The sequence below is a fragment of the Chiloscyllium plagiosum genome, chromosome 14 (genome assembly GCF_004010195.1).
Source record: "Chiloscyllium plagiosum isolate BGI_BamShark_2017 chromosome 14, ASM401019v2, whole genome shotgun sequence".
Taxonomy (NCBI): Eukaryota; Metazoa; Chordata; class Chondrichthyes; order Orectolobiformes; family Hemiscylliidae; genus Chiloscyllium; species Chiloscyllium plagiosum.
In genome coordinates this window covers 80,556,073-80,579,866 of record NC_057723.1, presented here as the reverse complement: position 1 = coordinate 80,579,866, position 23,794 = coordinate 80,556,073, and the positions used below count along the sequence as shown (strand labels likewise).

The following is a 23,794-nucleotide window of genomic DNA, read 5'->3' as shown; positions in this document are numbered from 1 at the left end:
ACTGCTGTGTCAGTTTCTTTCTCTCTCTCTCTCCCCTGCACCGATCTCACCAAGTGCTGCCTTGGTCTGCTCTTCGCCCTTTTAAAACTGCTGTTGTTTTGACTATTTTTTCCCCAAAGTTCCAAAACAATGCAACAGCATACAAAGCAGCAATTGCTGCTCTTGGAATTTGAAGAAATCACCTCCAACACCTAAAATACCTCAATAAAGGAGCAGCTGTTACAGCCAGAAATTTCTCCCGTCCTCCATCTTGGATTACCCAGAATCTGGTGGACTTCATTTCAATCTCTGTACAGCTTCTGCAGTTCTCAAATGAAATGATCAGAACTGTAAATGCTGGAAATCTGAAACAAAAGCAGTAATTGTTGGTGAAACTCAGCAGGTCTGGCAGCATCTGTGGAGAGAGAAACAGAGCCAGTGTTCTGAAGGGGGAGCACTGGACCCAAAACGCTAATTCTGCTTTCTCTCTCCATAGCTGCTGCCTGACCTGCTGAGTTTCAATTTATGTTTTTGTTAAGGAAATGATCAAGTTGCGCTCAAGTACCAAGCAAACGTGATCACATCTTAGTGGACTTAGAAATGGAAGCACATTTAAAAAAGATACCAGCCCATTCTATTTTTGAAGTGAAGCTTGCATTGGAACCTGGGGCCCAATACAGCAGCATTTTCTTCATAACATACTTTAAACTCACACAGAGCTGTGGGTGGTGAGGGTGCAACAGAACGGAGGAAGAATTTACTCAACACTTAGCAGCAAAGGGCAAAGCTAGTGTGTGACACCACAAAGCAAGAGATCTCCTTCTAACCTCCTATCTACTAATCATTGTTCCACAACTTGGCTCCATCACCATAATGCATGGACATATGGCATCATGGTGCCAGCTACAGTGGCTTCAGAAATCCTCTCCTAAAAGAAAGCTCACACCTCTAAGACATGAATCACACTTTGCTTGTCCTACTCTTGATTCTTTCTGAACTTGTCAAAAGCATGGAACCCCCTGCCCTTATGTTTTTCCTTCTTTTAAACCTACAAAGCTTTCAAGACTGACTTGATATTATCTAATTCTGGATTAGTGGTGCTGGAAGAGCACAGTAGTTCAGGCTGCATCCAAGGAGCTTCGAAATCGAAAGCCTTCATCAGGGCTTTTGCCCAAAACGTCGATTTCGAAGCTCCTTGGATGTTGCCTGAACTGCTGTGCTCTTCCAGCACCACTAATCCAGAATTAGATAATATCAAGTCAGTCTTGAAAGCTTTGTAGTCTGGTTTGCAGTCATTGTTTTTACCTCGTTGATATTATCTAATCACTACTCCCCTATTCATTTCTTTCCAGCTTCTATTAGTGCTGTTTTGCCGTAGCCAGTTAACTAGACTTCAAACACGAAGTACTGTACAGTGAATAGAAAGTCATTCGTGGAAACTAAAACTGCCATAAATTGAGAAGAATTGCATTCTACTCTGGTCGCTGCACCATCTACAACAGAGACGCACATTGTTTCCCCAGAAACTGCATTCTTCCTCAAGTAGTGTGTCTGCTTCAGTTCTGAAAGGAAGCAATGAAGAACAACCATTTTGTGCATTACCACGTAACTCTACAAATACAGGTCAGGTACTGCAGCATAGAATCATGTAAGTGCACCTACCTGGTATGAACCGGTATGGATTCCAGCAACTACCTTTGTTTGTACTGTCAGGCAGGGGCTGAAAGATCAAAGATAGATCTCAGTATGTATTATAAAATAAAATAAATATAAATAGACATACACAAAGTAAAAGATATAATCTAAAAGGGATGCAGTAACAGAGGTGCCCAAATGTGTGCACGCACAAAACATTGAAGGTGGCAGACAGGTTTAAGTTGGTGGTTAATAAAGCACACAGCAACCTTGCCTTTATTAATAGGGGCAGAGCATAAAAGTAAGCATGTTATCTTAAACTCATCAAAAATACATTTTCAGCCTCATCTGGAGAATTGTGTCCGCTTCTGGACACCACATAATTGGAGGAATATGATAATATTAGAGACGGTGCTGGTAACCATCGTGAAAACGTGTCTGATGTGAGGACATGGGAACACACAAATGAAGAGAAGGAGTTGTCCCCTCAGCTGCTCAGGCTGTTTCATCACTCAGTAAGATCAAGGCTCATCTGATTATTCTGCATGCCTGCCGAACCAACTTTTCACCCCTTTGCTTATTGAAAATCAATCGACCTTGCACTAAACATTTTCAAAGATTCTGGTTACACCACCTTTTGGGGAAAACAGCTCCAAAGACCCACGCAAAAGCATTTTGTTTCATCTCTACCTTAAATTGGTGACCTTTTCTTTATAAGCCATGACACTCTGGTTCTATGATTCTGCTACAACAGGAAAGATCCTTTCCACATCCACCCTCAAGAACATCAGATACAGATAGATTGAAGAAATCAGACTTTTCTCCTTGGAGTAGATAAGGAGGGGAGGACATTTGATAGGACATTTAAAATAAAGAAGGGTCTAGATAGAGCAGATAAGGGAAAAATGTTCCCACAGTGGAAGATTTGAAAACAAAGGGATGCAGAATTAAGGGAAATGGCAAAATAACTACTGTAACAAGAGGAAAACTGTTTTCATGCAGCAAGTGATTAGGATCATGAACGCACTGCCTGAGCGAGTGGTGGGAGGTAGGTTCAATCAAGAAATTCAGGAGGGATTTGGAGCATTACCTGAAAAGGAAAAACGTGCAGAGCCACAGAGAGAAGGTAGAGGAATGATACCTTCAAAGAACCAGCACAGTCAGTGAGGCACAATGGCCTCTTGCTGTGGTGGAAACAGTGGTGTATTGCACTTCAGTATTTATAGTCATAGAGATGTACAGCACGGAAACAGACCCTTCGGTCCAATCTGTCCATGCCGACCAGATATCTCAACCCAATCTAGTCCCACCTGCCAGCACCTGGCCCATATCCCTCCAAACCTTTCCTATTCATATACCCATCCAGATGCCTTTTAAATGTTGCAAGTGTACCAGCCTCCACCACTTTCTCTGGCAGCTCATTCCATACATACACCAACCTCTGAGTGAAAAGGTTGCCCCATAAGTCTCTTTTATATCTTTCCCCTCTCACCATAACCTATGCCCTCTAGTCTGGACTCCCCCACCCCAGGGAAAAGACCTTGTCTATTTATCCTATCCATGCCCCTCATGATTCTATAAGCCTTCATAAGGTCACTCCTCAGCCTCCGACGCTCCATGAAAACAGCCCCAGCCTGTTCAGCCTCTCCCTATAGCTCAAATCCTCCAAACCTGGCAACATCCTTGTAAATCTTTTCTGAATCCTTTCAAGTTTCACAACATGTTTCCGACAGGAAGTAGACCGGAATTGCATGCAATATTCCAACAGTGGCCTAACCAATGTTGTGGCTGTACAGGACATGACCTCCCAACTCCTGTACTCCATTCTCTGACCAATAAAGGAAAGCATACCTAACGCCTTCGTCACTATCCTATCGACCTGCGACTCCACTTTCAAGGAACTATGAACCTGCACTCCAAGGTCTCTTTGTTCAGCAGCACTCTCTCGGACCTTACCATTAATTGTATAAGTTTTGCTTTCCCAAAATGCAGCACCTCGCATTTATCTGAATAAAATGCCATCCGCCACTTCTCAGCCCATTGGCCCATCTGATCAAGATCCTGTTGTATTCTGAGGTAACCTTCTTCGCTGTCCACTATACCTCCAATGTTGGTGTCATCAGCAAACTTACTAACTATACCTCCCATGCTCACATCCAAATCATTTATATAAATTATGAAAAGTACTGAACCCAGCACTGATCCTTGTGGCACTCCACTGGTCACAGGCCTCCAGGCTGAAAAACAACCCTCCACCACCACCCTCTGCCTTTACCTTTGAGCCAGTTCTGTATCCAAATGGCGAGTTCTCCCTGTATTCCATGAGATCTAACCTTGCTAATCAGTGTCCCATGGGGAACCTTGTTGAATGCCTTAGTGAAGTCCATACAGGTCACATCTACTGCTCTGCCCTCACCAATCCTCTTTGTTACTTCTTCAAAAAACTAATCAAGTTTGTGAGACATGATTTCCCACGCACAAAGCCATGTTGACTATCCCTAATCAGTCCTTGCCTTTCCAAATACATGTACATCCTGTCCCTCAGGATTCCCTCCAACAACTTGCCCACCACCAAGGTCAGGCTCACCAGTCTATAGTTCCCTGGCATATCCTTACCACCTTTCTTAAACCATGTTAGCCAACCTCCAGTCTTCCGGCACCTCACCTGTGACTATCGATGCTACAAATATCTCAGCAAGAGGCCCAGCAATCACTTCCCTAGCTTCCCACAGAGTTCTCGGATACACCTGATCAGGTCCTGGGAAGTTATCCACTTTTATACATTTCAAGACATCCAGCACTTCCTCCTCTCTAATATGGATATTTTTCAAGATGTCACCATCTATTTCCCTACATTCTATATCTTCAAATCCTTTTCCACTGTAAACACTGATGCAAAATACTCATTTAGTATCTGCCCCATCTCCTGCGGCTCCACACAAAGGCCGCCTTGCTGATCTTTGAGGGGCCCTATTCTCTCCCTAGTTACCCTTTTGTCCTTAATGTATTTGTCAAAACCCTTTGGATTCTCCTTAACCCAACTTGCCAAAGCTATCTCATATCCCCTTTTTAGATTAGATTCCCTACAGTTTGGAAACAGGCCCTTCGGTCCAACCAGTTCACAATCTGTATATTTTGTCTCTTCTTCCCCCAAAGAGTAACCCACCCAGACCCCTTTCCCTCTCACTCATGCACCTAACACTATTGGCAATTTAGCAAAGCCAATTCACCTGACCTGCACATCTTTGGACTGTGGGAGGAAACCAGAGCACTCGGGGGGAACCCACGCAGACACGGGGAGAATGTGCAAACTCCACGCAGTGAGTCACCCGATGCTGGAATCGAACCTGGGACCCTGGTGCTGTGAAGCAGCAGTGCTAACCACTGGGCCGCCCTCCAGATTTCTCTCTTAAGTATACTCCTACTGCCTTTATACTCATCTCAGGATTCACTCGATCTATCCTGTCTATACCTTACATCTGCTTTCTTCTTTTTCTTAACCAAAACCTCAATTTCTTTTGTCATCCTGCATTCCCTATACCTACCAACCTTTCCTTACACCCTAACAGGAACATACTTTCTCTGGATTCTCGTATCTCATTTCTGAAGGTTTCCCATTTTCAAGATGTCCCTTTACCTGCAAACATCTGCGGCCAATCAGCTTTCGAAAGTTCTTTCCTAGTATCATTAAAATTTAAAATATGTCATTTAAAATTCAGGGTGGACATTGTAGATTTCTAAACAAGGCGTCCTAGAAATAACATGGCTGGTAATAACTTTGCTACAGACTCTGATAGGTCCATTTTTGAAGTCTGACTGGTCTGTAGAAATGTTATTTTCCCCCATATGGCTGAATCGGAGAAAGGCCTGCTAAGAACAAGCTAAGTTGGATGGATGCAGGCTAAGAACAAGTGACCTAGCTCACTTTGACCATTTCTGTAAAGGAAACCCTCAATCAGTTAAGGTTGAAATCTATCCACTCTTTTGAAAGAGAGATCTCAAGATTCTATTTCCTGAGCAAGCTGCATCTGCAAGACTTAAGAGAAACGATTAGCGTCTTGACCATACGTCCCAGAACCACAAAGGAAATGTAATGTTCAAATACACTAACCAAAGTGATTTGTTTCCTTCAGAAAGCCAATCCCTGAACACAATCTGTATATTTTGTTTCTTCTTCCCCCACAGAGAGGGAGGGAGCACTAGAACAAGTGGGAACGGGAAGAATTGTACTTCCCAATTCACTGACTGTTTAAATGAATCAATTATGGATCTTTACTGAATATGTTTTGTTTGATAATAAATAATCATGCTGAGTAAGAAACCTGATTTGATAGATTTTTTTATTTGTAAGTGTTTAATTGGTTATGGTGGTAACTGGAAAAATGATTATTTTGTAATGGCCCATCAAGTTGTGGAATGAGAGAGAACATGAGTGTACATCCCTGTACCAAGCTCTCCATTAAAACTGATTAGGTAACAAAGTGTCAGACACCACAGATACATAACCAGTCCTGCTCAGTTGTGACGATCCCAAAATGATGCAAATGCATGATATGGCAGCTTGGGTGTGCTCAGTTTTTTGATGTTTCACCTTGCCACCTGATTTTCAGAAACTTCCAAAAATGGCTCACAAGGAATAGAAGCAGGAAAAAGCTATCTGGTCCCATGAGCCTGCTTCACTATTTGATAAGATGATGGCCTTAACTCTATATTGCTGCCAGCTCCCTATAGCCCGAGATTCCCTGATAGATCAAACATCTACCTACCTCAGCCATGAATGTAAATGACCCAAGCCTCATTGCACTCTGGCTAGAGGATTCCAAAGAGAAACGACTCTCAGAGGAAATGCCTTTTCATCTTAATCTTGAACAAGAGACTTTTAATTTTCAAACTGTGCCCCCAACTCTATATCTCACATAAAGGGAAATATCATTGATGTGTCCATCCTGTCAAACCCCCTCAGAATCTTGTATGATTCAATAAGATCTTCTTTCCATGCTTCTAAACTTCAATGCAAACAGCCGAGCATCATAAGGCAACACCTTTATCCAACAATTAAACTTCTCTGAAATGCTTCCAAAACAAGCAATATTGTTCCTTACGTAAGGAGTGTAGTTGTGACCCAGATAATCACCTTTGTCAGTACCCAGCACGCAGAGACCCTCCTTCGACACTACCCAGCCTGCAGAGATCTTCCCGCACTCTTCAGTGTTCCTCCATGTGACGTGAGTTGATACAGACATTCTAACATTTGCCAGTGTGAATGTATACAGTACAGGTGAAGGCCATCATGTTTGAACTGGCCATCATGGAGCTATCTAGCTTTATCCCACTTTCAAGCTGGATCCTACAAGTCACAGTTCTTTAAATAAACACCCAAGTACTTTTAGATGTGTCGTACCTGCCACAAACACAATTTCAGCTGAGCGTGCAGAATCCAATCACCTTCTGGATGCAAGAAAAACATACACCTGTGGTGGTGGCAGAGCTTCTTGGCGTGTTGTTGGTACACAGTCCAAGTCCTTCATGTGTAGAACTGCGAGGACAGGACTATCGCTATAAAGAGTAACAGTTTGGCACATAGTTCAAGACAGAACATGCTACCGAGGTAAGTGAATTTATCCACTGCTGTCAGGTACTGTTCATGGATTGGTTATCCTGGGTTCGAGACAGGGTTTTCCTCGAGCAGGCCAGTACATCACTTCAGTTTTCTTTGTGCTAATCATAAAGCCAAAGTTCTTGGATGCATTGGAGGACCAATCCATTCTACGTTGCAGCCCAACTCTGAAAGTGATAACCAAAACCGGTCAATTGAAGCCTGATTGATGAATGCCAGGGAATAGCCACAGAATTAGCTTATTCTTCCCATCTGGGTTTCTTTCCTGCAACACAGTAGCAGTAAAGAATTCATTCACTGTCTGTTAGATGTCTGCTGCTTTACCATAGATCCTTGAGCATAAGAAATGAATAAGTGCTGAGATTCCCTCTGGCTCAGAGACACTACCATTGCACCACAGAACCCTTTCAAGTTAAAGTTATTTGCTCAAAATGATGCATCCTGGAGATGATAACTCAGAGTTTCCTAGGTAGGGCTTTAACCCACCAAGTCAAGGCATCAACTGGCTTCATAACATCCTTACTGATTAGTTAACAGATTTAACCTGTCCTTCATTTGGGCTTTTGTGTGGGAGTACTTTCTATACTAATTCAAAATCAATGTGAAAATGTGCATGTCACTATCGGCTTGGGTGGACTCTTTTCAGTTTGATGCTCATATACTTGCCTAAGTTAATGCTTGCTCTATTTGACTGGTTATGGTTGGTTCCTGTGGTTATATAAAAAAATGTTGCATCTGTGCTAGATCTAGAAACACAGCTTTCGATCTAAGATGAGTCTAACACTACCTCTTGCAGAAACAGATACAGATTTTCCAGCTTCCCCACCAAGGTCAGCCTTGTTCTTCAACACCCACAAGAAAACTTTAAAATGGTTTAAAGCATGCAGTAGTGTTTCACTTGCAATATAACATTTTTACTGAGTCTGTCAAGATAACGGTTATATTCTGTTCAACTATTCATGCTTGCTGTCCTATAATGTTAACCAGCTTTGAGATGCAGCTTTTCCTCAAATATTTATGCCCAAGAAACAGGGATTTCCAGTGAAAATGGTAGACAAGAATAAAGACTGAATGGTAGGTTGGGGTGTGGGAGTACAAGTCTAGATTCATTTCCAGGTACTTAACTTTATGTAATGGTTTTGGACACTTCCATACCTGTCCTTCAGTGCAGTATTTAATTTTGACTAACCCCAAATGAGGACAGTCTGGTAGCTAACAGAGAACTGGCTTCAGCTGAACTGTCCAACGGCCTAATGTTTTGGATTCACTGACAGAAACTAACAGACAGCTTGGAGGGAAAACATCTAATCTGTGCTCTCTTTACAAATCATTACCATGAACAAACTCCAGGCACCAATCTAAGCAGCACAGTAGGCCAAGGCTTCTGCAATATCAACAGCTACTGATATATGTACATCACTGGCTGCCTGCTCATGGATGGATTGCTTGAGTTCATTGTATTTATCCATCTTGGTCAGAATATAGGAAACAAAATCCAGCTATTCCTTATGGATACCCTGTCTTCATCCAAGGTAAATTTAGTTAATAGCAGTACAGTCTGATTTAAAAGGATTTTGTCCAAAAATCAAAAGCAATGATTGTTGTGATTGTGAATTGACACTTGGGTCAGCCTGTCTTGTGTCAAACTGTAGCAGCACTTAAGATTGTTTTCAACCTAAGCATGAGTGAGTGGCTGTGGCACACCTTGCAATTATGACTTTGGTTCAAAGAATAAAATTCCAAATTCATTCGCTCTGATGTACAAAAAAGTCTCTGTGTAAGACCATCAGTGGTCACTGATATAACTATACAAACTAACAGGCTTACATTTGTGTTTTTCCCTGCAAAAGGACAGCCTGTGAGGGGGCCACCTTGGTTGGTTGGTGTTGACTAGAAAAATTAACAGAATCTCTGTGACCAGAACATTTCAGTAGAGAGACTTGGAGACTTCGTCACAAATTTTTGTAAAGTCCCAAAGTATTCATTGGTGAAATAAAAGTAGTACCTTAGTGGCACAGGTCCTGGCATTTCAAATCGGGCAATAATAACTGCCTTCTAAAGTAGTCTAGCAAGACATTCTATCGAATGGCTGTGACAGAAAGTGTCAAACCATAACAAAAGTAGACAGACCCAGGCAGCAGAAGTAACAACCGATCCTGTAGAATCCTCGTCACTAAAATGGTGCCGTGTCAAAATTGGGAGAGGCATCCCACAGATAAGTCAAACAACAGCCTGACGTAGTCACACTCACCAAAATCATACTCTGCAAATCAATGTCACTGACCTCTCATCACCATCCGTAGAAATCGGTTTTTGACTGTGTTGCAACCTGTTCAATGAGGTGGCAAGTCTCTCCCAAACAAAACTGTCAATTTGTTCCCTTTTCAATGAGGCCATTGGAGTGCCTGAAAACATTTTCTCTATCCTTCAAGATTGGGTGCCATCTTTAATACAGATGGCAGAAGAGCCTCCAATCAATATTGGATCAAATGACAATAGTATGACAGCATGAAAGTTTTTCACTAAAATCTTTTGCGTTTATAGGCATTGGATAACAGAGGCTCAAATACAGTCTGATGATAGAAAACATGTCCTGTGCTGAATTTTACTGTAAAACTGATTTTCTATTTTTATAAACAAGAATATTTTTTAAGACTCTTACATATTAAAAGAAAAATGCAGGATATCTGTCATCATATAGGAGTATCCTTGCCCTTTTCTATATTACAATAAGGCAGTTGTATTTTTCAATCAAACAAAATGAATGGAACTGTGCTAGACAATTCACAGAACACTAGTCAGACTATCTCAGTATCAACTAGCTTTATTTACAGTAAAGATCTGATCACATAATGCAAGAACAGGATAATGCCAAACCAGTTTTAAGTTACTTGGTGCAGAACCACACTATATACCAAATACATACCATATATAATATTTATATCTAACTTGCAAGACTAGTGCACACTGCAACAACTCAAAGGAAGCATTACCCTTAGCTAGGCCTAGGATGTGTTGAATGCAATATGTAAAAAAGTATTACACGCCCAGATTCTCAACTTCACAAACATCAGGTTACTCTCCAACAAAAGAAAACACAGCAAAAAAGCCCAATGTAGAATCTTGCTTTTTAAACCAACACAAATTTACCACGTGGATAAGAAATCACACCATATGAGACTTTACCATCCAGGCTAAGACTTTCCTGAGTGAATGCACCTCATGAACAGGTCAAGCACAGAAGTTGAAAAACCTATTAATAGCAGGAAGGAAAGATTTATTGGGGCTTGTTTTAAAGAGGGGATATGAAGGAAACCTGGGAGTCCATCAAGATTTCTGTATTTAGATTATAGATTTTCAAGATCATTTCATATTACCTATGCGCATTTGAACATGCGCAATGCAACAATGGCTCTCCTTTCTTACGGAGAATTAGCATTTTTTAAAATAGAATTCGAGCTGCGGTCCCCAAGAGTGGGGATGCCAAAAATATCCCATAGATGAAATTTCAAAACCACTGCCATACAAGGTCAACTGTGTGCCAGCTTTATTAAACAGAGAGCAAGCTGTCTAAATAACTACTTTATGTTAAAATGCTTCAAGACTTCCAATTTCGTCTCTTCAGAACTCAAGATTACCAGAAGGGAGATGACTCATTATCCAGGGCCGCAGCGTGTATGTAAATAAAACCACAAGCAACATGTATAGAATGTGTGAATAGAGCAGAAGACAACAGGATGATATGACAAAGACTGAGAGGAGATTAGAAAGTAAAAAGGCAGTAATTTAGTCCCTCTCCAATCTAACAGAACCAACTTCAGAGGTCCCCTGAGAAACTCAATTCTTCCATATGCCTCACAGTGGACATCATGATCATTTGATGTGAAATGGGACAAAATAAATCCAAAATGGTGTCATTTTATGTTTGTCACTGTTCTCCACCATACAGGCTGTTCAGTTTCAGCAATTTCATTTTGTAATTAAATGCAAAGGTTTCTATTTTAAGTTGTACAGGCAAGCAGCTCTCTCTTGAATACCATTAGCAACAACTGGTTGTGCTGAGTGACTGCTGTCAAAGTGTTGTGGTTATTCTCAGCTCTTACCTACGGACACATGCAAAATTCTCAAACAGGTTAAAACAGGCATTGAAAAGAAATCTTGACCTTAATGTACTGCATACATGGCAAAAAGAGCTCGTAGGTGCTGTGCGTGTTTCTCTTACCAAATTAATATTAAAGGCTTTACAAGTCAGGTCATCCAAACTTTGTTTCTGTAGCTGCTCTGTGATGACAGTTACCATGGTAACCTTTCTACACTTTGCCACGTGCTGTGAGAAAGCAACCAAGCTCTTCCCTCCACAACACTCGTTCCCTCACTTCGCCATGTTCCTTGTTCCACTGTTGCTGGATTCATTGGGAGGTAGACATCTTCCACGTGGGGTGCAAACCACCTTGATACTTTCTTAATCCATTCTTTCAAAGATCCTGTGTAAAAGGAGGGTGGAATCACATCGGTTTCCAAAATATAAAAGCTTAACATAGACAAGCAGCAACAACCAACAAAATGTAATAACGTCAGATGTAGAAGAACCCAAATTCAATATCTCTTCCCATAATGTGGACATATATTCCAACAACTCTGGACGGATATAAGATGATACATTTTGGATGGTCAAATACAGGTGGAAATTAAACCACAATGGCAAAACCTTATAAGTATTGATAGTCAGAGGGATCTGGGTGGGCAGGTCCACAGATCACCGAAGGTAGCAGCACAGGTAGATAAAAAGGCCTATGACATGCTTACCGTCATTGGAAGAGGAATTAAGTATAATAGGCAAATTATGCTGCAGGTTTATCAAACTTCAGTTAGACTGCATTTGGAATATTGCGGACAGTTCTGGTCACCACACTACCAGAAGGATATAGATGCTTTGGAGAGGGTACAGAAATGTTTACCAGGATGTTGCCTGGTCTGGGGGATTTTAGCAATGAAGAAAGGCTAGATAGACTGGGTTTGTTTTCACTGGAATGCAGGAGGTTGCGAAAGTTTCTAAGACTGCGAATGGCCTGGATAGAGTGAAAAGTATGAGGTTTTTCCCAAGGGTGGAGAAGTCAACTACTAGGGGACACAGGTTCATGGTGCGGGGGTGGACTTTAAAAGAGATGTACGAGGCAGGTGTTTCACACAGAGGGTGGTGAGTGCCTGGAACGTGCTGCCAGAGGGGGTGGTGGAAGCACTTACAACAGCAGCATTCAAGAAGCACCTGGACGAATACATGAAGAGGAAGGGAATAGAGGGATTTGGATCCTGTAAGTGAAGACAGTTTTAGTATAGAAGGGCAAAATGTGTCAGCGCAGGCTTGAAGGGCCAAAAAGGCCTGTCCGGCCCTGCACTGTTCTTTAACTATCACTGGTTGAAGCAGGATCAAGAAGAGAGGAATTTAGTAACGTGCTTCTGTTCACAACTACTTTCCCCTCAAAGATAAAGACGGTACTGCGTGGGTGAGTGGAGAGGCTTGTAGGTGGGGCCAAAAATCTACCTTGATAGCTAAAATACATAGCTGGCTGGTTTCATGATTGTTAATGTTTTGCACTCAAAGTCTTGTTATTGGGTTCACATTCACCCCAAAAAGAATCAGTTGCAGAAACAAAGAAGTTGCATTTGTATAGGAACGTAAACATCACATTGTGTCAAAAGTAAACCATCAACATTCCTATATGTAGGGAAATGTGACAATGAAACAACATTGAGCTTCCATGACATACACCCTGACGACGAAAGGATTTGGAGATATTGTCGATAATTATTCAATGCTTAATCATGTTGGGTGGTGAGAAACGGCAATGAGATAAATAATAAGGAAACCTGTTCTGGGGAATTTGGGAGAGATTAATACTGTTTAAGACCTCAAAGAATTATCCTGCTCTTCAAACAGTACCCTCGGATCTTTTACATCCAGGGAAAAGGAAAAAGGGGCTTTGGTTTAATCTGAAAAATAGCTTCTCTAGTACTTTCTCGTATCAATTTTGATTATATATGCTAGAGTCTCTGTCAGATTGGAACCTATATTCTTCCAACTCCGTTCTACTGAGCTACTGCTGACACCAAGTAAGGGGTTGCGTGAATACTGAAGCAGCTCTACTACTTTCATATAAAGTTCAGCTTTCAAACCAGCTGAGAAGTAGTTCTAAAATCCTCAAAACTAAAATGCACACCACAAAAGGGGGTCAATGAATACAAAGGTGGTGGCAGTTATGGTACTGAGCTGGAAATATCACAGCAGCAAGTTGCGAAACTTGGTTATTTGTATGTAATCAAAAAAACTATAGTTAAAGTTCCAGATTACTATAAAAGTGCAACTGGATCAGCTACATCCTTCAGGGAATGAATCTCAGCCTGTGCCTGCACATTACATGGACACACTTAATGTCCTCTCATGTGACCCAGCAAACCAGCAAATCAGTCCTGCAGGAATAGGCAGTTAAGTGCTAGGCTCATAAACATTCCTAGAACAAGCAGTACATAGTGGACTGTGTATGCAACTGGTTGACTTCTCCTTGGCTTATCCCTCAAACCTACACTGAATAAGAGTTTGTGTCCATGGATCAGAGTGCTGTTGGATGTGTGCAAAGCTACACTGAGCATCTCGTTTAAAGTGATTGTGACACTGCAGAAGCATTTTCTCTGCGAGACAAAGGGGCACCAATAACAGAAGTTGCAGCACAGGTTAGACTGAAATTGCAAATATCCTTCAAAAACATTGGATCTTGAATTCTATTATGCATTTGTAAAACAGTACTGACTTTAATCCAAAGTAATTACCACCAGAAGGAAGTTATTTCAAATCTCAAATAAAGTGACAGTCTAATAACCAAATAAAATTCACATCAGTTTGATTCAAGTAGGTGGTATTTATATTCTACCTGCTTATTTGGGTCATGTTCTAACAACTTGTTAGAATCAAGCAACAGACTTGAATAAACACTGTATTAATGCAAACACCTCACGAAGGTTGGCATGGATGAGTTCGACCGAAGGGTCTGTTTCCATGCAGTATGACGCTAAAAACCACAGTGCTGCTGGAAATTTGATTCTTAATAGTCAGGCTTATAAAGCGTGTACTTATTTTACCCATTGTAAACTTCTTATACTTGATTTTTACATAAATGCTGAAGTATTTGCAAGTAAGAATAGGTTCCATTGCAAAACCTACTTGCAAATACTTCAGCTTCTTAACCCCGCTCTCATCAATAGGGTGCAGGAGACTGACTTCAAGTGATTAATCTCAGACACAATTAGTCAAATGCCCCAATTTGGCAGTGGTATATGCATTTGTATAATCCTACTTTCTTTTAAAAAGATGCATCTTTTGTACCTCAGATTCAGGATATTAACACTGAAAAACAGAACATGACTCCATTTGTAGTACTACCTGTCAGCTATTCGCTTTCCATGGCAGGTATAGTATGGTTAAATGCAGACCAATGTGCCTGGCACTCTGCCAAACAGTCTTCCCAAGAGTGCCATTCCTCAGTGCATTAAGTGTGAAATTGTTCCATTCTCTATACCGACTTTCCAGTGGCCTGATACATTGCCATTATGTGACTGGTTGTGCACTGTGGACCCATGTTAATCATCAGCTTATTTAAGATTTTTCAAATATGTTTCATATTAGAACTTACAAGAGATTTTGTGTCAGATAACTGTAAATGAGAGACAAGGTCCCGGCACTGAATGGTCAGTGGTTTACTGACTTTACCCTCCAATCTCTCTCATAGTTAACATGAAATCAACCTCAGCAGTTGAAGTGGTGAGTAAACCTTCTACTAAGGTCTCTTCTCAGATGTGACCCCAACACCTCCAGTCACTCACAACGCTTCCCCCAAGAAAAAGCTCATACACACCTGAAATCAAATCATTCAATCAAAACCGCAGATTAAACTGAGGATGACCTCTGCATCCTCCAATACAAACGGAAGGATGAATGTACTAAATTCTAGCTAACACAAAACCTCTTCTATACAAGATGGTGTTTTTGTTCAAAGTTTGAAAATGAAATCACTGTATTGTGGAAATGCAGTCTTTATTTGTTAGTATGTGAGGACTTTGAATAGCTAGTCCTGAGAGAAAGACACAGACTCAACTTTGAAATGGCGAGGATAAGCAGCAAGTGCCCGGACTGCTGATCCGAGGCTAACAAACATCACAAACTTTCCTAGTAAGCAGCTGGCAATCTCACTACACTTTGAAGGAATGGAATCCCAAAAGAACTGTAGAGTTAAGTGTGAAAATATACTCCCCAGTCGACAAAATTGGGCACAGACTCAAATTTACAGGAAAGAGTGAATAGTTGGAGCAAGGATAATTGACAAGCTGTAAATTGCTCCTGCAGGAACAGGGACAAAAAATAATATTTTAAAACATAGATCAGTTAACCAGTTTATCTAGAATCTCTTTTGGTCTTTCATATTAAAATTGCACATATCTTTTATTTCTGAAACAGTCACCTTAAGCAGGGGCACCCAGAGACACATAAAAGGATAATCCAAACCGGCACATTAGGAACGTGTGAAAATAGATAAATCCCCTGGGCCGGATGGGATTTATCCCAGGATTCTCTGGGAAGCCAGGGAGGAGATTGCCGAGCCTTTGGCATTGATCTTTAAATCGTCGTTGTCTACAGGAATAGTGCCAGAAGACTGGAGGATAGCAAATGTTGTCCCTTTGTTCAAAAAGGGGAGTAGAGACAACCCTGGTAATTATAGACCAGTGAGCCTTATTTCAATTGTGGGTAAAGTATTGGAAAAGATCATAAGGCATAGGATTTCTAATCATCTAGAAAGAAAGAAATTGATTACAGATAGTCAACATGGTTTTGTGAAGAGTAGGTCGTGCCTCACAAACCTTATTGAGTTCTTTGAGGTGGTGACCAAACAGATGGATGAGGGTAAAGCAAATGATGTGGTGTACATGGATTTCAGTAAGGTTTTGATAAGGTTCCCCACGGTAGGCTATTGCACATAAAACAGAGGCATAGGGTTGAGGGTAATTTAGCGGTTTGGATCAGAAAGAAGACAGAGGGTGGTGGTTGATGGGAAACGTTCATCCTGGAGTTCAGTTACTAGTGGTGTCCCACAAGGATCCGTTTTGGGTCCACTGCTGTTTGTCATTTTTATAAATGACCTGGATGAGGGCATAGAAAGGATGGGTTACTAAATTTGCAGATGACACTAAGGTCAGTGGAGTTGTGGACAGTGCAGAAGGATGTTGCAGGTTACAGAGGGACATAGATAAGCTGCAGAGCTGGGTTGAAAGGTGGCAAATGAAATGAGTTTAAAGTGGAAACGTGAGGTGATTCACACTGCAAGGAGCAACAGGAATGCAGAGTACTGGGCTAATGGTAAGATTCTTGGTAGTGTAGATAAGGAGAGAGATGTCAGTGTCCACGTACACAGATGCCGCAAGTTACCACTCAGGTTAATAGGGCTGTTAAGAAGGCATATGGTATGTTAGATTTTATTGATAGAGGGATTGAGTTTTGGAGCCATGAGGTCATGTTGCAGCTTTACAAAACTCTGGTGTGGCTGCACTTGGGAGTTTTGCATTCAGTTCTGGTCACCGAATTATAGGAAGGATGCGGAAGCTTTGGAAAGGGTTCAGAGGAGATTAACTAGGATGTTGCCTGGTTATGGAGGGGGGTCTTGTGAGGAAAGCTGAGGGACTTGAGGCTGTTTTCGTTGGAGAGAAGAAGGTCGTGAGGTGACTTAATTGAGACATATAAGATAATCAGAGGGTTAGACAGGGTGGGCAGTGAGAGCCTTTTTCCTCAGAGGGTGGTGGCTAGCACGAGGGGACATAGCTTTAAATTGACAGGTGATAAGATATAGGACAGATGTCAGAGGTAGTTTCTTTATTCAGACAGTAGTAGACTCACCAACATTAAAGTGCATTTAAATGATCCCTGGATAAACATTTGGATGAAAATGGATTAGTGTAGGTTAGATGGGCTTCAGATTGATTTCACAGGTCGGCGCAACATTGAGGGCTGAAGGGCCTGTACTGCATTGGAATATTCTATGAACTAGAAATACAAAACATTACCTAAGCTGGACTAATAACCACTTTAAATAGTAAAACTGCTATAACACCTGAGAGTTAAAGCTTGTCGAAAACAGAGAAAGAGGAACAGATTTCACTGTCATGTAACCAAATGTGGTCATGCCAAGCTCATTATACTGCTATGGTCCTGAAAATGTAAGCACATCCAGGACCCTTACCCCTGCAGGTTCATCTGGAATTTAAACACAACAGCACTGCTTACATTGGTCCATGTTCAACATGCAGAATCTGACCAGTGACGGATTGACGATTTACCTTACTTTCTACATTTTTAAAATCCTTGCATCGTTTCTTCACCTAAGCTCTTTAATTTGGAAATATCTATTTATCACAGCATTTAATATTATGTAATGGCGGAGTCAGAATCCAGCTTTAAGAGATTAAATTCTTTCAAGAGAGACAAATGGGTCCTGGTGCAGCAAGATAAAACATTTTAAAAACTTGTAGGTTCAACAACTAACCATCAATCTAGAATCAGCCCAACTCATGCAGGAATTTATTCCTCAGAATGTCGGCATCAGTTGCGGATCCTGTGCATATACAGAAACAAAAGCAGAAATTGCTGGAAAAGCTCAGCAGGTCTGGCAACATCTGTGAAGAGAAATCAGAGTTAACCTATCGGGTCTGGTGACCCTTCCTGTCTGAGGAAGGGTCACTTGATCAGAAACGTTAACTCTGATTTCTCTGCACAGATGTTGCCAGACCTGCTGAGCTTTTCCAGCAACTTCTGTTTTCATTTCTGATTTACAGCGCCTGCAGTTCTTTCAGTTTTTTATCTGCGCATAAACAGGATTATGTGCACAGTAATCAAGTTTGGACATAATAATCATTTAGCAGTTCCGTCCTGATGTACTTTAAGATTAATTTGATGGAATCTTCTCAGTGCTGCAGGTAAACAGATTTGAATCTAAGTACTGAAGTGACAATAATCTTCTGGAATGCCGTGCCATCATCCTACACTTAATGAATGGGCTGTATGCTTTCAACGAAGTTAGACCAAAAGATCTGTTTCCGTGCTGTACCTCTCTCTGACTCCTCTACAAAACAAGCAGCTGTTACTGAGCTCCTCCTACAACCTCTAGAAGCTCTCTGAGAAATGACATTCACAAAGGGAAGGGGAGCAAGTAACTTAACATTTGTGCTGAAGGAGCTCCAGGGACCAAAAAACTACACTAAAATTCCTTTTGAAGTTAGAGCCAAACACAAGCACAGTATGATGGGATTCAGAGGCATTAATCTTGTGATAGTTCAGTGGGAGGATTGAAGAAAGAAATCACAAAAGACAAAACATTACATTTTTAGAGGGGTGGGGGTGGTTCGCAGGGACAATCCCTCCTCGAAAAAGGGAGGTCTCCTTTCAGGAGAACTAGTAGACCTTTTGAATAGAAAGAACAGGGTATGATGTCCTGGACTGACATATGGTTATTGAGTTGGGCAAAATGTTAATCAAGTATGGCCTTGCAGCAGGTACCCTGGCCTGCAGTCAGTTGGGAGCACATACTGCAGTATTATTGGGGAATGGGTGCAATCAATTCAGCCATGTACTATAGTTATCCTTGGTAGGAGGAAGCTTTTAGCAACCAGAGTGCTCAGGTAAATAAAATTGAGAGTGCCAATGGTACGTTGAGTTTTGATTGAGGGATACAATTACAAAAGGACCAGAAACAACCTTAAAAATGTTGTTCACGGTAAACAGTATACCTTGTGGATTTCTGACATCCCATTAAAAGAAAACCCATTAAAAGCCTCTGAGGGAAACATACACATCAGGATGGTACTTCAGATGAGAAACTACTGTAAAGATAGACTTGAGATCAGAAACTCTTGAGTCCACTGAGGGGAACGTCCAAGAGAGAAATCAAAATCCCATTATAATAAAATATTTGTCAAAGGAAGGATTCTCTCCTTTAACAAGGGTCAATGTCAAGTATCTGCATATTAAAAATGGTTAGGACAAACATCGCTGCACAGAATTGTTGGAGCAAGGAATGCTTTGCCACAAAGAGCAATCGTGGTAGAAATCACTACAGCTGTGAAAAACTAGTTTACAGACACATGATCCAAATGAAAACAATTTTAGGAATATAGAAAGGAATTATTCAGATATCCTCTGTGGAACTAATAGGGAAGCATGATCTTTTTGAAATGGAATTGAAGCCCTCACTTTTTTAAACAAAGTACTGTTAAGTATCTTGCATACACAGAGACAAAACTGGTTTTAATCTACAATGATAAACATTATAAAATAGAAAATAGAAATGTCACTGGTTGCAGTAAGGACACTCTATATTTGGGTGTGAGCCATATTTCTAAGACAGTATAAAAAAATACTTATTTTGTATTAGCCTGCTACAATTAATTTGGTAACACACAAGATTGTGTTACAAATGCCTCCAAAAAGGAAACACCTTGCCAGCATCAACGTTCCTCACCAAAAGAAAATTGAAAAAAAAAAGCAGCTTCATTGATGTTGCTCAAGACTTGACAAATGAGACATAAAACAAACATGAACAGTGATAAGTTAATTTTGCCAAGTCTTTGGATCCTGAGGGGATGTTAAAAGCAACTCCACAAACACATTCTTCACAGAGCTTGACAAGCAAATGCAGCCACTACATTGCTTGTAGTTTCACTGTTGTGAACAGTTTGTGCAACAGCCTTTTGCACAGCCACTGCATGAAAAAGAGTACGTGCACTTTTCATCTGCCGTTCTGGTGCAATGGGCACAACTTTCAGTCGTTGTTGCCAGTAATACAACAAAACACAAGTGGGGGGAAAAATCCAGTTCACATGTTGGCAAGACTCCAGTTGGTATGGTGTATTTAAAACATAGAACATTACAGCGCAGTGCAGGCCCTTCAGCCCTCGATGCTGCACCGACCTGGGGAACCAATCTGAAGCCCATCTGACCTACACTATTCCATTCTCGTCCATATGCCTATTCAATGACCACTTAAGTGCCCTTAAAGTTGGTGAGTTTACTACTGTTACAGGCAGTACATTCCACACCCCTGGTAAATCCTGCGCCCACACCTCCTCCCTCACCTCTATCCAAGGCCCCAAAGGAGCTTTCCACATCCATCAAAGTTTTACCTGCACATCCACTAATATCATCTATTGTATCCGTTGCTCCCGATGCGGTCTCCTCTACATTGGGGAGACTGGGCGCCTCCTAGCAGAGCGCTTTAGGGAACATCTCAGAGACACCCGCATCAATCAACCAAATCGCCCAGTGGCTCAACATTTCAACTCCCCCTCCCACTCTGCCGAGGATATGGAGGTGCTGGGCCTCCTCCACCGCCGCTCCCTCACCACCAGACGCCTGGAGGAAGAACGCCTCATCTTCCGCCTCGGAACACTTCAACCCCAGGGCATCAATGTGGATTTCAACAGCTTCCTCATTTCCCCTTCCCCCACCTCATCCTAGCTTCTAACCTCCAGAAACTCGATCCCCTGACCTGTCCGGACTTGTCCGACCTGCCCAGCTCCTTTTCCACCTATCCACTCCACCCTCTCCTCCCTGACCTATCACCTTCATCTCCTTCCCCACTGACCTATTGTACTCTATGCCACTCTCTCCCCACCCCCACCCTCCTCTAGCTTATCTCTCCACGCTTCAGGCTCTCTGCCTTTAGTCCTGATGAAGGGCTTTTGCCCGAAACGTCGATTTTGCCTGTCCTCGGATGCTGCCTGAATTGCTGTGCTCTTCCAGCACCACTGATCCAGAATTCCACACCCCTGCTGAGTAAAGAAACTACCACTGACATCTGTCCTAAATCTATCAACCCTCAACTTAAAGCTATGAACCCTCATGCTAGCCATCACCATCTGAGGAAAAAGGCTCTCACTGTCCACCCTATCTAACCCTCTGGTTTCCGGTCATTGGAGAAAGTATCACAGGATCAGCAAATAAATAGCATTACAAACAAACAGTGCTATCACCCTACCACAGGTCAGTTTGCCTACCTGCAAGGGAAGGTCATTTTCCTGGTAGTTTTAAAAGTAAGCAGCTCAGGAAATTTGGCCTGTCCATAAGGTCCCTCACCAACGTTTACAGATGCACCATTGAAAGCATACTGTCCCTATGCATAATGGCCTGGTACGGCAACTGCTCTGTAAGAAACTACACAAGATGGTGTGCACAGCCCAGACCGTCACAGAACACAACCCCCCATCCATGGACTCCATTTACATGGCCCATTGCTACGGAAAGGCTGCCAACATCAAAGAACCATCACACCCCAGCAATGCTCTCCTACAATCTCTTCAATCAGGCAAAAGGCACAGAAGCTTGAACACACACACACACCAGGTTCAAGAACAGCTTCTTCCCTGCCATTATTAGACTGATGCATGACTCTCTAACTTCAAATAATGCTGATCTTGCTAATGTTGGTCTTGCCGAGCACATGCCATGTGCAACGTAACCTGTATACCTTTAGTTTTCTTTTCCATCCTATGATCTGTCTGTCCTTGCTTACTATGATCTGCCTGTACTGTTTGTAAACAAAGCTTTTCACTTAGGAATACATGACAATAAATCAAATCAAATAAGCTTCAAACAGGTTTATTTTATGCACACAACATACATTCAAACACCATTTTCCCAGAAGCAAAAACTCAGGCATCAGGACAGTGAAAAACACGAAAAAGTGGAGTTGAAACCATAGCTGGGTCAGCTATCTCTGAATTATGGATCAGATTCAAAGGGTCAAATAGCTTCTTGATCCTATGCTCTTACAAACTGAAGACCCTTGCTATAAATGGCTTGCCCTCCTTCCTTTCCACTGAAAAGTGAAATTGGAAGCAAAAGGGCAGATCAGTAGACATATACTACTGTGTCAGAAGATAGACAGTAATTCGTACCTCACACAATACCATTCACCTAGTACAGTGCTACAGGGATACTTTCTTACTAATACAACACGGACACAGGCCCTTCAGTACCACCTGCCTGCACTTGGCCCATATGTGTCCAAGCATTTCCTATTCATATACTTATCCAAATATCTTCTAAACAATACCAGACCCAAATCCACCACTTCCTCTGCAAGCTCATTCGACACACGAACCACTGTAAAAATAAAAATTGCTTAGGTCTTTCTTAAACATCTTTCTCAACTTAAAAATAAGTCCCCTGGTTTTGAAATCCCCCACCCTGGGGAAAAAACACCTGCCATTCATTATTTTATACACCTTTATAAAAGGTCACCTCTCAATCTCCTACACTCTAGTGAATGACTAGGGTAGGAATAGGTCCAATCAAGGATAGTAGTGGGAAGTTGCGTGTGGAGGCTGAAGAGATTGGGGAGACACTGAATGAATACTTTTCATCAGTATTCAATCAGGAACAGGACATTGTTGCCGATGTGAGTACTGAGTCACAATTAAGTAGAATGGATGGCTTTGAGGTATGTAGAGAGAGGTGTTGGAAATTCTGGAAAGGGTGAAAATAGATAAGCCCCCTGGGCCTGATGGCATTTATCCTAGGATCCTCTGGGAAGAAAGGGAGGAGATTGCAGAGCCATTGACCTTGATTTTTATGTCCTCGTTGTCTAAAGGAATAGTGCCAGAAGACTGGAGGATAGCAAATGTGGTTCCCTTGTTCAAGAAGGGGAGTAGGGATAACCCTAATAACTATAGGCCGGTGAGTCTCACTTCTGTTGTGGGCAAAATCTTAGAGAGAATTGTAAGGGATAGGACTTATGAACATCTGGATAGGAATAATGTGATCAAGGATAGTCAGCATGGTTTTGTGAAGGGCAAGTCATGCCTCACAAACCTTATTGAATTCTTTGAAAAGGTGACGAAGGAGGGTGATGAGGGGAAAGCGGTAGATGTGGTATACATGGATTTTAGTAAGGCGTTTGATAAGGTTCCCCATGGTAGGCTACTGCAGAAAATACGGAGATATGGCATTGAGGGTGAGTGGGAGGTTCGGATTAGGAGTTGGTTGGCTGGAAGAAGACAGAGGGTAGTAGTTGATGGCAAAGTTTCTTCATGGAGTGCCGTCACTAGCGGTGTTCCGCAAGGATCTGTTTTGGGACCATTGCTGTTTGTCATTTTTATAAATGACCTGGAAGAGGGGTTAGAAGGTTGGGTAAGCAAGTTTGCGGATGATACGAAAGTCGGAGGAGTTGCTGACAGTGAGGAAGCATGTGGCAGGTTACAGCAGGATATAGAGAAGCTGCAGAGCTGGGCAGAAAGGTGGCAAATGGAATCCAATGTAGCTAAGTGTGAGGGGATTCACTTTGGGAAGAATAACAAAAAGATGGGGTACTGGGCTAATGGTCGGATACTTGGTAGGGTGAATGAGCAGAGGGATCTTGGTGTCCATGTACACAGATCTCTGAAAGTTGCCACCCAGGTAAATAGTGCGGTGAGGAAGGCATATGGCGTACTGGCTTTTATTGGTAGAGGAATTGAGTTCCGGAGCCCTGA

At 41.8% G+C, this 23,794-nt stretch overlaps 1 protein-coding gene across 5 annotated transcripts in view; it reads right to left on the bottom strand.

Annotated features, from left to right (window-relative positions):
• LOC122556843 (protein FAM53A-like) overlaps positions 1-23,794 on the bottom strand; it is a 174,661-nt gene that overhangs the window by 102,772 nt on the left and 48,095 nt on the right. For 4 of the 5 annotated variants that reach the window (XM_043704084.1, XM_043704079.1, XM_043704083.1 and 1 more), the window contains exons 2-3: positions 11,454-11,715; positions 1,642-1,699 (exon numbers count right to left, since the gene is read on the bottom strand). In XM_043704084.1, the coding sequence (XP_043560019.1) occupies positions 1,642-1,699; positions 11,454-11,531 (136 nt within the window). In that variant the 5' untranslated portion in view covers positions 11,532-11,715. Of the gene's footprint in view, positions 1-1,641; positions 1,700-7,015; positions 7,369-11,453; positions 11,716-23,794 lie in introns of those variants that run through there. The other variant, XM_043704081.1, reaches the window with a different exon arrangement.